The sequence below is a fragment of the Chrysochloris asiatica genome, unplaced genomic scaffold, assembly GCF_000296735.1.
Source record: "Chrysochloris asiatica unplaced genomic scaffold, ChrAsi1.0 scaffold00289, whole genome shotgun sequence".
In the NCBI taxonomy this organism is placed as follows: domain Eukaryota; kingdom Metazoa; phylum Chordata; class Mammalia; order Afrosoricida; family Chrysochloridae; genus Chrysochloris; species Chrysochloris asiatica.
In genome coordinates, this window is record NW_006408807.1 from 2,521,460 (window position 1) to 2,537,687 (window position 16,228).

General features: G+C 36.1%; 1 protein-coding gene across 1 annotated transcript in view; it reads right to left on the reverse strand.

The window, feature by feature from the left end:
* WDFY4 (WDFY family member 4) overlaps positions 1 to 16,228 on the reverse strand; it is a 561,873-nt gene that overhangs the window by 217,740 nt on the left and 327,905 nt on the right. Inside the window, exon 39 of the mRNA XM_006874619.1 lies at positions 9,901 to 9,978. Coding sequence (XP_006874681.1) covers positions 9,901 to 9,978 — 78 coding nt within the window. The remainder of the gene's footprint in view (positions 1 to 9,900; positions 9,979 to 16,228) is intronic.

A 16,228-nucleotide genomic window follows, 5' to 3' on the forward strand; every position in this document is an offset into this window, starting at 1 on the left:
AACCATGGCAATGAAACGGTATATGATAGGATGAATCTAAAGCTAATGTTCTCCCATGTAAACTATCACATAATTCACAATAAAACATTAAAATAAAAAAAAAAAGTAACAGAATGGATAGGAAAACAGGATCCTACAATATGCTCTCTACAAGAGACATATCTTACAAGATCCTATGCACTAGCAGGCCAAGAGTGTGATGGCACCGCTAATTGTGATGTTTTTGATGAAATTGAAGAATAGAACACATGACTGTGGAAAAATCACAGGTGCGGATGTCAGCCTAAACACACATCTTAAAGCTGTGAAAAATGACCCTAAAGAACAGAGAGACTGTACACCTGGAAACATTGAGTATTTGAGGAAATAATATTCTAATTTTATTCTGCCAGACAGCTTGCCTCTGGATATACTATTTGTGGATGTAGAACCAAAGGTGAAATCCAAGAAAAGGGAGGCTGTTGCAGGAAGAGAAAGAGGCTGAGAATGTGGGTGTGGTAGAGGAAGAGGGGGTCCTAGGTGATAATCTCTTTCAAGATGATTGTTTCAAAGTGATAAGTGATTTGAGATTTTTTTTTTTTTGTATAGGTTTTTTTGTTTGTTTATGTCAGTTTTTAATAAACATAAATGTGAGATAATTGTCTATTGTCTATATCAAATCAATAGTAGTTTCATATGTATTCATTATATTAAAACAGATTCTCCTTTTCCTGAGGTTTATTCCAGGAAAACTTGGATAAAAGACATTAGCTATTTTCAAAATGAGGAGTCAGTGATTTTATTTTCATTGTTAGTGTTTTTTGTTTTGTTTTGTTTGTTTGTTTTTCAATAAATTTCAATAAATAATTTTAAAAGTTCTTTTGAGTTGAAACTACAGATAATCTGTAGCTTATCAGTTGCTAGTGACAAAACCTGTTAATGTAAAATGTATTTGTCAGTGACTCAATACCAAATCTTTAAAGGAATCCTTTAAGACAAAAAGATAAATACCTACTGTATTTTATAGCAAAACTGAACTACTTATAATTGTTATTAAGGAATTTTAAAATTTGTTTTAATTATTTAGATTTAAAGAAAAATAGCTCTTCAGTGTGTTCAATTATCTGTCAAACTCACTATCATTTATTTCTGTATCAAGAAAAAAAGTAATGTTGAAGTTGTGGGAAAACTAAATCTATATTTTTATCTAATTATATATCATAGTTATTTTTGTTTTCTTTTGTTTTTTTTTTAATCAGAAGGAAATTTTCTGTGAGGATTATTCCCTAAAAGAAAGGTTTGGGCTCTGCAAAAGTGTTGCTTAAATTGAGAAATAGCAAGAGCATTGCATATGTGTATTTGTTTTACTATAAACATTTGAGTATACATTTTTTTTTTTAATAAAAAAGAGACATATGCACACAAAGACAAACAGATTAAAAATTAGATTGTGGGAAAAATATATCATGCTAATGGCAATAAAAAATGAGCAGGAGTGGCAATATTAGTTTCTGATAAAATAGATTTTAAGGTAAAAACCAGCCTAAGAGTGAAAGAAGAACATTATCTCATGATTAAAGGGTTAAAGGTACAAGCGTACATAACCATAGTAAATATATATGATCCCAACAAAAGACCCTCAAAATACATAAATCAAACTCTAATAGAATTGAAGAAAGAAAGAAAGAACTCTAGATTTTAATATACCTCTTTCAAAAAAGGACAGAACAACCAAAAGCAAACTCAACAAAGACACAGAGGAACTAAACAACACAGTCAATCATCTTGACCTCATCAATTTATACAGAGCACTCAACCCAACAACAGCACAATACACATTATTTTCCAGTGCACCTGGAACATCCTCCAGAAAAGACCATACGTTAAGCCACACATATATGGCAAATATAACACAAGAAAAGAGAGAAGAAGCAAACAACACTTGTAAGAAACACAATAATAGAACTAATGGAAATAAAAAGGATAATAACAGGTACTATTTGTTATTAACAGAATACTATGAAGAATTGTATGCCAATACATTTAGAAATCTAGAAGATATGGATTAATTTTTTAGAAAAACATTACCTACCTAAACTAATACAGAATAAAACTGAAAACTTGAACAGATCTATAACAAAAGAAAAACTTGATTAGATAATAATAATAAAAAAAAAAAACTCCCAACAAAAAAATCCTGGTCCCAGATGACTTTATGGTGAATCCTACCAAACATTCAGAGAAGAGCTGACACTAATTTTACCCAAACTATTCCAGAACATAGAAAATGGAAAACTCCCAAATATTTTTTATGAGGCAAGTATAATAACCCTTACCAAAACAAGGCAAAGGAATCACTAAAAAAAGGATGGTTCAATACAGAAAAACAAACAATATAATCCACCATATAAATAAAACAAAGGAAAAGAACCGCATGTTCATCTCAATTGACGCAGAAAAAGCATTTGAGAAATTCCAATATCTATTCCTGATAAAAATACTCAGGATATATATTGAAGGGAAATTCCTCAATATAATTCAGAACATATATACAAATCTAATAGTCAACATTACTCTCAATGGGGAGAAACTGAACATGAACCAGAAAAAGATGGTCTTTATCACCACTTTATCAACATTCCTATTTAATAGTGTTTTGGAAGTCTTAGCTAGAGCTATAAGACAAGACAGGGAAATTAAAGGTTTCCAAATTGGCAAAGAAGAAGTAAAACTCTATTTTCAGATGATATGATCCTATACATTGAAAACCCCAAAGACTCAGCAAAAAAATTACTGGAACTCATTGAAAGATTCAGCAAAGTGGCAAGGTACAAGATGAATATACAAAAATTAGTTGGATTTCTATATACTAATGAACACCGATCTAAAAAGGAAATTAGGAAAGTAATACCATTTACTACATTCACCCAAAACATGAAATACTTAGAAATAAATCTACCAGAGAAACAAAACACCTATAAAAAGATAACTATAAAACACTACTACAAGAAACCAACAGAGACTTACAAAAATGGAACAGTATACCATGTTCATGGATAGGAAGACTTAACAATGTGGAAATGTCAACACTTTCCAAAGCAATCTACAGACATGATGAAATTCCAATCCTTATTCCTTTCTTTAAAGCGATGGGGGGAAAAAAGTGATCACTATCATTATATGGAAAGGAAAAGAGACCTCAGATAAGTAAGCACTGCTTGAGAAGAACAAAGTTGGAGGCCTCTCACTTCCTGATCTCAAAGTTTGCTACACAGCCAAATGGTCAAAGCAGCCTGGTACTGGTACAACAAAAGCTACATAGATCATTGGAAAGAATTCAGAACCCAGAAGTAAATCCATCCACATAGAGTCAGCAAAAAGAGCTCTGGTAGCGTAGTGGTTACGAATCGGGCTGTTAACCTTAAGGTCGGCAGTTCAAAACTACCAGCTGTTCCGCGGGAGAAAGATGAGGCTTTCTGCTCCCGTAAAGATTTACAGCCTCGGAAACCCTGTGCAGGGTCGCTATGAGTCGGAACCGACTCCGCGGCACATAACAACAACAGTCAGCAAATCTTTGACATAGAGCCAAAACACATTAAATTGGGAAGAGATAGTCTCATCAACAAATGGTGCTGGCAAAACTGGAAATCCATTTGCAGAAGAATGAAACAATAACTATATCTCACACCACATACAAAAACAACATGGATTAGAGATCTAAATGTAAAACCTAGAAATATAAAGATCATCAATGAAAACCTAGGAACAGACTTAGGGCTCTAATATATGGCATAAATACACTGTCAAACATACAAGAAGTAGATGACTGGAAGCACCTAAAAATTAGTCACTTTTGTGCATCAAAAATGTTGCCAAAAAATTTAAATGGAGCTCACAGACTAGGATTTTTTTTTTTTTTTGCCATGACATATCAGACAAGGGACTAATATCTAAAATTCATAGAAAACTCCAACAATTCTACAAGAAAAAGACAACTCAATTAAAGAATGGGCAATGGGCACATGGCATGAACAGCCATTTCACCAAGGAAGACATTTAGGCAGCCAAAAAACATATGATGAAATATTCACAATCATTAATCATTTTTGTTGTTAGGTGTCATCAAGTTAGTACAGACTCATAGAGACCCTAAGCACAATAGAATGAAACACTGTTTCTATGAGGCTAACCTCACAATTGTTGCCACACTTAAGCCCATTGATGCTGCCACTTTGCCAATCCATCTTTGTTGTTGTTGTTAAGTGCCATCGAGTTGGTTCCGACCCATGGCGACCCTGAATAGTGTTTCCAAGGAGCAGCTGGTGAGCTTGAACCACCGACCTTGCAGTTCAAACGGCTTTGCAGTTTGGCACATTAACCCACAGCGCCACAACAGAACTCCAATCCATCTTTAGAGAGATGCAAATCAAAACAAAGATATCATCTTAACACCGGTATTAATAGAGAAGTTTAAAGAAACAGAAAACAACAAATGGTGGTGAGGTGTGGAGAGACTAAAGTTGTTCAACCACTATGGAAAATGGTTTAGCACTTCCTCAGAATATTGGATCTAGAAATACCATACAACCCAGCAATATTTCTACTTGGTATATATCCACAAGAAATAAGAGTCAGGACATGAGTAGATACATGCACACCAATGTACACCGCAGCACTATTTGCAATAGGAAAAAGATGAAGACAACCTAAATGATCATCAATGGAAGAATGGATAAACAAACTTTGGTACATACACACAGTGGAATACTATGCAATGTTGTAGAATAATGATGAATCTGTAAAACATATCTCTGGAGGACATTTATGATGAGCAAAATAAATCAATCACAAAAGTACAAATATTGTATGAGACCACTATTGCTAAAACTCAAGAAAATATTTTTATCCTTAAAGAAACACTCTTTTCTGGTTACCAGGGAAGGGAGAGAAGGGAGAGGAATTCACTGGCTAGAGGGTAGACACATGTTAGCTCAGGTGATAGGGAAGGCAAGATACAAGAAGAGGGATGGTGGTAAAAGAATGATGAAGATAGGCAAGGACATAGGGAAGTATGCATGGGCTAAAGGGAATAGAAGTAAATAGTGATATGTACACAACCTGGGAACAACAGTATTCAGCATACATGAATGGAGACCTAGGCTGAATGGGCAAGGGAATATGAGACTATATGTGCTTGAAAGAGGATATTTGTACATGGGTATTTACTTTTACCATAAACACAGCTATGAATGTGGTGGAGCATACAGAAGGCAAAATGATGAAAACTTCTCAGATACCATCAAACAAATATCTTAATGCATTGAGTTTCTAAGCCTGGGGTTTCAAGAGCATAGTCTCAGGAGACACCATCGTCAACTGGCATAATGTAGTACATAAAGACAACGTTGTACATCCTACTTTGGTGAGTAGTATCTGGGATCTTGAAAGCTCATGAGTGGCTGCCTAAAGTAGAACTATTAGTCTCTCCATGTGTGGAAGAAAAAAGAGTCATAAAATTGAAGAGGCTTGAAATCACTCAGTCCAATGAACTAATAGAACATACATGCATCAGTCTCCACATCTCTGAGACCAAAATAACTAGACTGTGTCTGGATACCACTGGCAACGGCTCTGAGAAGGAGCATATCAGAAGGTCCTAGGTAAAGTGGGAGAAAATGTGTAACAAGACTCAAGAGTTATTAAAAAGAAAGAAAGAAAAAAGACTGCTTTATTGATCAGAAATAGACTGAAGGAACTTGAGAATATAGCCCTTGCCACCCTTCAGGTCTGGAAAGGAATGCACCCTGGTAGCTCAGTTTTCAGTAAAGTAGTAGAGAGTATACGGTGGTGGTGGTGGTTATGTGCTATGAAGTCGGTTCCAACTCATAGAGACCATATATTAGGTTTCCGAGGCTGTAAATCTTTACAGGAGCAGAAAGCCTCATCTTTCTCCTGTGGAACCACTGGTATAGTTCTGAACTGCTAATCTTGAGATTATAGGACCAACTTCACTACCAAATCTCCTTAGAGAGATATATAGAGGGGACAACAATACTCTTAAGGTATGCTCACCAAGGAAAGGTCATTCAAAATCAAATGGGCAATGTTTTCCCAAGGACAAAGTTGAGAAGGGCTGGAGAAGGTGGGTGGAATGCAAGTAAGAACCATAAGAAAGAACTGTTGTTCTATGGAGAGAATTCAAATCATTAAGATGAACCAAATGGTATGGTTTGTTGAATGAAAACTGATTATCTTGAAAAAACAAAGAACTTGGCAACTATGTAATACTGTCATCATCATTGTGTGATCTGATGTGGTCATCCTCCATTTTCACATAACATTGATTTTCACATAATGACCTGGTTTGGAACTTAGCCATGCTGATTAGTGAGGAATGAGTATATTTGAAGCATCAGAATAACTAAATTATAGTATGACTACAAAACAAAAACAAAAACAAAACAACAAACTGATTATCTTGTCTGTAAACCTTCACTCAATTTACAATAAGAAGTTTTTAAAAATAAAAGAAAGATCATGTTTGAGGAGACATCTTGCACAGAGCTTCAACCAGTAAAAACTATATTTAAAACAAATAAAAATAATAACAATAACAAAACACCATAGACAAGATGAAGCATATATCTATGAATAATTATGAACCTTGCTATTAGAACAGGATGGTCTAGATAGGTAGTAGAGCAGGACAAGAATAGCTGGGCCAAACAGCAGAGAATGGATATAACTTGGACAAAAGCACAGGAGCAGTCTGGACAGGGTTAGAGTATAGGCAACCCTTCAGTGTGCCGCTATGTTTGGTTGGTGGTTGCTTATGTGCTGTGGAGTTGGTTCTGACTCATTGCGACTCTATACAGGGTTTCCAAGGCTGTAAATGTTTATGGGAGCAGAAAGCCTGCTAACCTTACAGTTCGCAGCCCAATTTGTAACCACTATGCTCCTCGGGAGAAAGATGAGTCTTTCTGCTCTCATAGAGATTTACAGCCTCGGAAACCCTGTACAGGGTCGCTATGAGTGGGAACCAACTCCACGGCACATAACAACAACAATGCTAGGAATTATCAAGAAATATCAGAATGGTAAAATTGGCTGTTGACAGTTTATGGTAAAGAAGGATACTTGGGTTAACTTCAAGGCCCAAAGGCAATGTTCTATTTCAGGATGTGGGTTTCTGCAACCTCCAATGAGCTAGCTCTTGGTTTGGGTAAGGCTAGAGAACTTTTACATGGATTGCATAGACAATTCTCCAGGCCAAGCCCATTATCATTGTTCCCTTTGGGAGGACTATATGGGTTGCACCTGATAAGATAACTCCATGAGGAATGTGATGGATTCCACAAGCCTGATTTAGGTCCAGAATTTGGACTTAACTCTGCTGGCGACAGTGAGGTCTGCTTGGGGAAAGTGCAATTCGTACCCTATTATCTCCTGGATGACAGTGATTACATCTTCATTCTCTAAAACATCAGAGCAGTTCTGTCTTGAATATTTAAACACTTGGAAAGTATCTTGTAGACTAGCCACATAATGCTGATTTTCTTGAAAATACCTCTATCAACAGTAAAACTCTGCACAACTTCCTCAAGTGCAATCTAAATCCTTGTTGGGTCCCAAGTTCTTCAAGGAGTGCCACCACCAGGTGCACTCAATGTGTTCCTTCCCAACAGGGGAGCAGTGTTGAGAGAGTCCAGAGATCAGGACCCCTTTCTTATGGGCTTGGAACCTCAAGGGGTCACATGGCTGAGAGGCCAGAGACAAGAGTGAGGCATACCTGCAATATGGCAGAGAAGAAGCTGGAGAACTGCTGTATCCTGAGTTGTTCCTTACCCTTAAATGTACCCTGTTCACTTTCCTAATAAATCCCATAATCATGAGTATTGTCTGTGAGTTCTGTGTGATCATTGCAATGGATTATCAAACCCTGATGTGAAGCAGAGAGTGCTGTGAGAGAGATGATTGGTGTCAGCAGAGGATAAAGAATATTGTAGGGTAGAATGTGTCTGACTTCTGTCTCTTAGGAATAGCCTTGGGCTGATTTTGAGTTTGATTCTCCATCCCCCTTATGAAGCCAGTGGAAATCAGATATATCCCATGCCCATGCCATTTCTGCAGCCACATTGCTAGTACTGAGTGAAATCAGTAAACACATGTGATGAATCAGTGATGTATAAGTCAACGAGGCACCTACTCAGCTATGCAAGATAGTCATCAGGTTGGGGCAAGGTACATACTCACTGTGAAGGCCTTTACTAATTCTGGAGAAACCGGACATCTCTGCTGATCTGTTTGACAGTAATAAAGAACACATCCTATACAGCCCCAAGACCTCCCACCTATGCCTCTTCTGATTAATACTGTCCCTCTCATTACTTGTAGGACAGCTAGTGAGACTGTGCTGCTAGACTGTGTTTCTGAGGGGCAGGTTGCACATCTCTTAAATCCTTATTCCAAGGGGCATGTTGTTTACTCCCAACTGAGTTTACATGGAGGTAATGCAACTACAGTACTTGGCTGATGTGGATCAATGCCTATTTTGTTCCCTGGCATCCTTATTCTATATTTTCTTGATCTACATCTTATCCTACACACACACATTTGTTTTTTATATCCCATTGTTTCTGTCCTCTAAGTAAAACATCCTGTTATTGACCTCATCACCTTGCTTTGTGAGTTCTTATGTATTCTTTGTCCTACCCATTAAATTTAAGCATCTTCAAGACAGGGCAGTATCATAATTTCTGTATGTTTTATACCTAACACAGGTTTTGGAACTCAGAAATTACTCAATAAATAAAATAAAGTTTTAATGCTCTATGATAAACTTTATTATTATGAATCACTTTTTGTTTTTGTCAATAACAATAACACCAACAACTGAAAGTTAACCTTTAATCTATGCCATACCACATTTGGAGGATCTATTCTTTGTATTTAGGAGTATCATATCATTTTAAAGATGGGGACATTGAGGTTCAGATCACTGTTATAAGAAGGGATTCAAACAGGACACTGACTTGCATAAAGCTGATGTTCTTTTCCTAGACTATGCAGCAATCACATAGAGAAAGGTGGGCTAAATATCTAAACCTGCCCATATCATTGGCAATAATTGGACTTAGGATAAATGCACAAAACTTTATGGGGTCTCAAGCACTATCTGCTCTGACCCCTGTGCCACTGTGCTTCCCAGTTCATGCGATTCCAGTGCCATTGTTGTTCTTCCACTTAATTGATAACATCTGGCTCTTCCTTGACAAAGAACCTTCGTACATGCTCGTCTCTGAATCAAAACACTCCTTCCCCAACTACTTTAGCACATACTCTTCCTTTTTTATATCTCAATTTTATGGTTAGTTCCCCAGAGAAGGCCATCTGAGCCCCCAAAGTTAAATTATTATTCCAGTATAATCTCTCATTGCATCCTTATTTTCCTTGTGGAGTACTTATCACATGTTATAGTTACCTATTAATATGTGAGGGCCTTTAATGGATCTCTTTCTTCCTTAAGGATGTATTTTCAGAGCCAGGCTTAACTCTGTTGTGTTTATGTTTGTGCATTCAGGGTCTGAAGTATCAATATCTACTTACTGAGTGTATGTATGAACAGATGTCTGAATGGATAGGCTGCCTTATTTCTTTAGCTCCTGATCACATGAATCCAAATCCTACATGCAAGTAGACTGAACCATTGATGACGTACTGATGACTTAGGCAATCTTTAACTGAGGCCAGTGATCTTCCTGGTCCCTTAGACTAAGACCCTTGTGGTTCTTTATTTCAGGTTCAAGGTAGATTATTGACTTAGGTGATCTAGAACTCAAACAAAGGCCCTTCTGATTCTTTGGATCCTGCTCAAAGAGAATTCCAATCTACTGTGAAAATAAATAAAATGTTTTGTTTTACCTGCACATGATCTTTGTATAAAGATGCATATAGTTCTTGTCCTTTTCTTCTGTAGTTCTCTATACATGACACAAAATCCTGGAGAAAAGAAAAAACAAATGGCAACTTAATGATAGTGCAATTCTTGATGAGAACTTCTCTACACTTATAAATTTCCAGTGGGGAAATAATGATTATAGGGTTTGTCAGTTAAACCAATTACAATAAAGTAACTAAAGCCTTCAACGATGATAACACATTCACATATGCACACTCACATATATGTTCATGGAGTGCCTCCATTTCCAGTTATGATGAATTAGCTAGTAACAGACCAACATTCCTGTGAAAAATAACTAGAAAAGTTAGGTATAAGTAAACTGTTTAAGAAAGCAGAGAGCTACCAAAGTGGTTTTTTTTGGTTTTGTTTTTTTTTTAAAGTGAGGAGCTAAAATTCTGGAGAGAAAGGAAACTTTCTGAAGTGTGCCAAATGTGTTTTGCCTCTTCACACTTGAAATAGTTTCAATTTTCAAACTAGCATAAGCTGAAAATCTGGGTGAAAAGAGGCAGAGAAGCTTAACAGAGCTGTGAAAAATTTCAGATGGCTGGGAAGGTACAAACTGAGGTTTAGAATTGCCACAACATCTAATCCCATAAATAAGGTAATGCCAAAAAGTAAGTCCTGTCTTCTGCCCTGATGATTCCCTTTATTGCAATTGATCCAATAAGCCATATGAGACTTTGATGTTGTTAAGTACCATCAAGTCTGTTCTGACCCATAGCTGAGAAACTATGCAACTTCCAGAAGTCTCAGTGTGTAGAAACCAATAGAAGGGGACTTTTAAAGTAAAATCTATGAAGACAGGCATAAAGGCAGACTGGGGTAAACCCAGTTTATTTCATTTATTTCAAAAACAAAACCCCATCTGTAATAAGTTGATTATTGCATTAAGGTGATTTCCCCCTAATCTATGTACATATCTGAAGACAAAGTTTTTTATTGAAGAAATACCATTTGCAGCCCCTAATCTAAAGTTTTCATAATAATGTTCACCAGTGAAACTGAAAAAAACAAAACCCAAAACATTTATGTTACTACTACTAATAGAAAGCTCTGGTAGTGTAGTGGTTACGAATCGGGCTGAGAACCTTAATGTCAGAAGTTTGAAACTACCAGCCGCTTCGCGGGAGAAAGATGAGGCTTTCTACACCTGTCAAGATTTACAGCCTTGGAAACCCTGTACAGGGTTGCTATGGGTTGGAATCGACTAGACGGCACTTAACAACAACAACTACTACTACTTTAAAAAAAAACAAAAACTACTATAAAAATGACACAACTATTCCTCCCACAGCACTTTCTACTGTTCTTCTGGGTTTCATGATGCATTTTCATGACCATAAAGAACACTGTCCCACACTCCCAGGTATGGGGTTTACTAAGGAAGTTAGCAGGTTACAATTCAGGGTCAGAAATGCTCAGGGCACAATTCTTCCAGTCAGGACATTCCATAAACTATTGACCCTACACAATATGAAATCATCTAATAATGTCATTAATAGTATGTTCAAGTAAAATTTTGCTGAAGATAATTCAAAAACATAAGCAGCAGTACAGGGAGCTGCAAAAAATTCAAAATGAATTCAGAACAGGATCTGAAATAAGGGATACCACTGGTGACTTCAGATGGGTCTTAACTACAAACAGAGAATACGGAAAAGATGTTTTCCTGTATTTTATTGGCTTCAACAAGATGTGGATAACATTATGAAGAATGTGTATTCCAGAAACTTAGTAGTGCTCATGAGGAACTTGTACACAGACGAAGAGACAAGGAATACTGAATGGCTTAAAATCAGGAAATGTGTGTGTCAGTTTTGTATCCTTTCACCATACTTATTCAGTCTGTAACCCAATACAGGGTCCCTATGAGTCAGTACCAACTTGAGGGCACTTAGCAACACAAATAATGTGCTGAGAAAATAATCCAAGAAGCTGGCTATATATAGAAGAATGGGGCATCAAGATAGGAGGAAGGGTCATTATGAGTCAGAACTGATTATGCAGCACCAAACAACAGAACAATAACTATAGATTACAACCTATACATATTCTTTGTTGTCAACTAATGGTGTGGAGCTGAAGGATCAGCATTGGACTGCAAACCACAAAGCCAACAGTTCAAACCTACTAGCTGCTGCCTGGAAACCCTACACAGGATTGCTATGAGTCAGAACTGATTCAATGGCACTTAAGGACAGCAATGTAAATCCATTCCTTTACCAAACTGCATTTAAATTGACTTAGAACACTTTATCTTATTTATACCTTTCACCTTTTGTTATTTTTTCATTTAATTCTTCATATACTTAAACCCTGTTAGATGATATTATTATTGTTGTCTTTGCTATTTTTATCAGTCAAAATTCATGTCAATTTCCTAAGAGAATTATACTTTGTCTATCTTTTCATTTATTTCAAATATGCACTCATTTTCATTTTACCTAAAAAAACTCCTACTATTTTGTTAAGTGAATTTCTGCTGGTGATTCATTCTCTTGGTTTTATTGACCTGAGAATGTTTAATTTTATCTGTATTTTTGAAGGAAATTTTCAAATAATAGATAATTTGACATTGCTGGCTATTTTCTTTCAGCACTTGAGAGATTCTCTTCTGACTTCTATTGTTTCCTAATTTAAAATCATTCAATGTTCCCTTGTTTCATTCTAACAGGTGCCTCATGCTCACAATTAAGTAGAGTTCTGGAATATCCATTCTTTGAAATTGGATATTCAAAGACAATGAAATGACAAGCTACGGATAACAAGCTTTGCTATCCATAGCTTGTCATGATTCACACAGTTGAAAGTGTTTGCATTGTCAATAAAGCACAGATAAACATCTTTCTGGTATTCTCTGCATTCAGCCAAGATCCATCTGATGTCAGCAATGATATCCATCATTCTAAGTCTTCATCTGAATCTGACTTGAACCTCCAGCAGTTAATGTATTGTTGTAGCCATTTAAAAATGATCTTTAGCAAAATTTCACTTTTATGTGATATTAATGATACTGTCTGATAATTTCTGCATTTTGTTGGGTCACCTTTTTTAGGCATTGGTACAAATATGAATATCTTCCAATCAGTTGACTATGTAGCTATCTTCCAAATTACTTGCCATAGATATATAACTGCCTCCAGTACTACATCAGTTTGTCAATAGATGCCATCAATTCCCGGAGGCTTGTTTTTGTCAGTGCCTTCAGTGCACCTTGAACTTCTATCATGTAATCTCCAGTATAATTTCTATCATCAAGCCATATTTTCCACCTACTTACCCTTCCTCTTTGTTCCCAACCTTTGCATTGAATCACCAGTAATTATTAATATATGTTGGTTATATGTTTGATCAATTTCAGACTGAAGTTGGTGGAATTATTCACTTTCATTCATTATTGATTTTAGTGGTTGGGTTGTCAATATGAATAATAGTGGTATTAACTGGTCTTCCTTGTAGGTGTATAGATATTTTCCTATCACAGACAACATTATACTTCCAGACATATCTTGAAATGTTCTTTTGGATGATGAATGCAGCGCCATTCCTTATCAATTTGTCAATCCTGGCATAGTAAAGCATGTGATTTTCAGAATCAAAAAGTCCAATACCAGTCCATTTCAGCTCACTAATGCCTAGGAAATTGATGTTTATGTATTCTCTTTTATTTTTTCATTTTCTAATTTTCCTAGATTTGCACTTTGTTGATTCCATGTTCCGACTATTAATGGATGTGTACAGCTGCTTCTCTTCATTTTGAGTTGTGCCCTGTCAACAAACAAAGCTCCCAAATGCTTTATTCCATTCGCATCATCCAGGTCAACTATACTTTGAGGCGGTGGCTCTTCCCCAGTCATATTTTGAGTGGCTTCCAACCTGAGGACTTCATCTTCTGGCACTATAGCTGACAATTCTGGTGCTTTTCATCATGTTTCAATATTCATTATTCTGGTACTATGGTGTAGCACTGTAGGATAAGAACTGGACAGCAGGGTTGGTTTGAACTGCAAAATCGTGGTTCAAACTCACCAGCCATTCCTTGGAAATTCTATGTTGTTGTTGTTAAGTGCAGTTGAATTGATTCTGACCCAAAGCAACCATGTACAGAGTTTCTGAGGAGCAGCTAGTGGGTTTGAACCACCCACCTTGGGGTTTGCAGTCCAGTGCTGATCATACAGTGCCATGCCAGGAATCCTATACAGGGTCACTATGGGTTGGAACTGACTTGATGGGACTTAACAAAAACAACATCTGACAGTGTTTCACTGTTATTCATAAGATTTTCAGTGGTTAAACATTAGTCCTCTTCTCCTTTTTCCTAGTCTGTCATAATCTAGAAGATAATTTGAAACCTCTCCACCACGGGTGACATTTCTATTATTTAAAATACTGGTGATACAGCTTCCAGAGTCCTGGTGCAGTGTTGTGGATGAATGTGCTGGACTGCAAGGTTGATCTGAACTATAATGTCAATGGTTCAAATTTACCAGCCACTCCTCAGAAACTCTGTACAAGGTTGCTATGAGTTGGAACCCACTTGATGGCACTTAACAATAACAACATAGCTTCTAGCATCATAGCAACATGCAAGCCATCACAGTATGACAAACTGACAACCAGTGGTGGCAGGTGAGATATACTCAAGGTCATATTTCAAGTCTCGTGGACCTGTTTAATTTTCTTCAGCTTCAGCCTGAACTTGCATATGAGCAATTGATGGTCTGTTCCAGATGGGGCCCTGGCCTTTTTTTTGGCTGATGTTAATGAGCTTCTTCATCACCTTTTCACACATATGTAGTTAATATGATTCCTGTGTATTCTATGTGGTGATTTCCACATGCATAGTTACCATTTATGCTGCTGAAAAACTATTTGCAATGAATAAGTTGTTGTTTTTGAAAAATTCTATCACTGTCTCCAACATCATACTTCATACATTTCATATTCTCTTTATTAATGGAAGTTTGCAGTTGGTTCTCCTCAATTTCATTGGTGACCCCTCATTAAATAAAGGTCCTGAAAGCTTTGCTCCACCTATATTGTTAAGTTTGACTCGACTTTAAGGAGGAAGCTTTTCCTCCGTTGTATTTTGAGTCCTTCCAAGCCAAGGGGCTTATCTTCCAGCACTATATCTGACAGTTTTCTGCTGGCATTCATATTATTTTCAGAAGCTAACCCTTCAGTAGTAGACCACCTATTCCTTTCTTATGGTCTTAATCTGGAAGCTTCTCTGCAACCTGTCCACAATGGGTGAAAAAAAATGGTACTTTAAATACCAGTGGTATAGCTTACACAGCAAAACACCGGTCATAATAATAGTATAATAAACAGATGAATCAGTAGTAACCACTAAACCTTGTACCATTTTCCCTTCAATTAACTTCAAATTACATATTCTTTTATTCTGTGCTTATCAATCTCTAGAGTAACAACTGAGCACAGAATAAATGAATATGTAAAAGTTAATAGAGGGGAAAGTGGAATAAAGAAGAGGAGTTGATAGTATAAAAACCTGAAAATAAAGAGAAAGGAACAAAGAACAGATATTACAATTCTAATATTAAGATGGATTTTTAACTAAAAATATCACTAATTACATTAACAAAGTATTCCAAATAAAATATGAATACTGTCAGGATACATACAAAAGCAAACCCTAAGTAAATGCTAATTACAACAGACAGTCCTTGAAAAGAAGGACACAGAAGTTGAAAGTATAAAGATGGAAACCAATAAGCTGTACAAAAACTAATGAAAAGAAATCTGGTAAACCAATGAAATGTTAGACAAAGTGATCTTAAAACCAACAATTGTTACTAGAGATCAAAAAGAATATTTCATAATGATAAAAGATTCAATCAACCAGGGAAGGATAGTAGTTGTCAATTTGAAGCACCTAATAACATAGCTTCAAAATATGTAATGTGAAAGTGACAGAAGTAAAAGGACAAATAAATCTACAATCACATAAAATGTTAAGGTGTCTCTCAATAACTAACCAAATAAGCAGACATGAAAAATATCAATCTAGAATAGTTGAACAACATGATAACTAACCTTGACCTAATCATACAGAACCTCACACTAAAAAAATTCAGAACACAAATGTGAAATTTTACTGAGCTATATTGTATGATGAATCACCAAGCAAGTGTAAAACAATTCAAATGACTGAAACCATACAGACTATAATTACTAATCACAGTTTAACTAATATAGGTTAACAAAACACTAAATTAAAAAAATATATATCCAAGTATTTAAAAATTAAGCAGTAATATTCTCAAT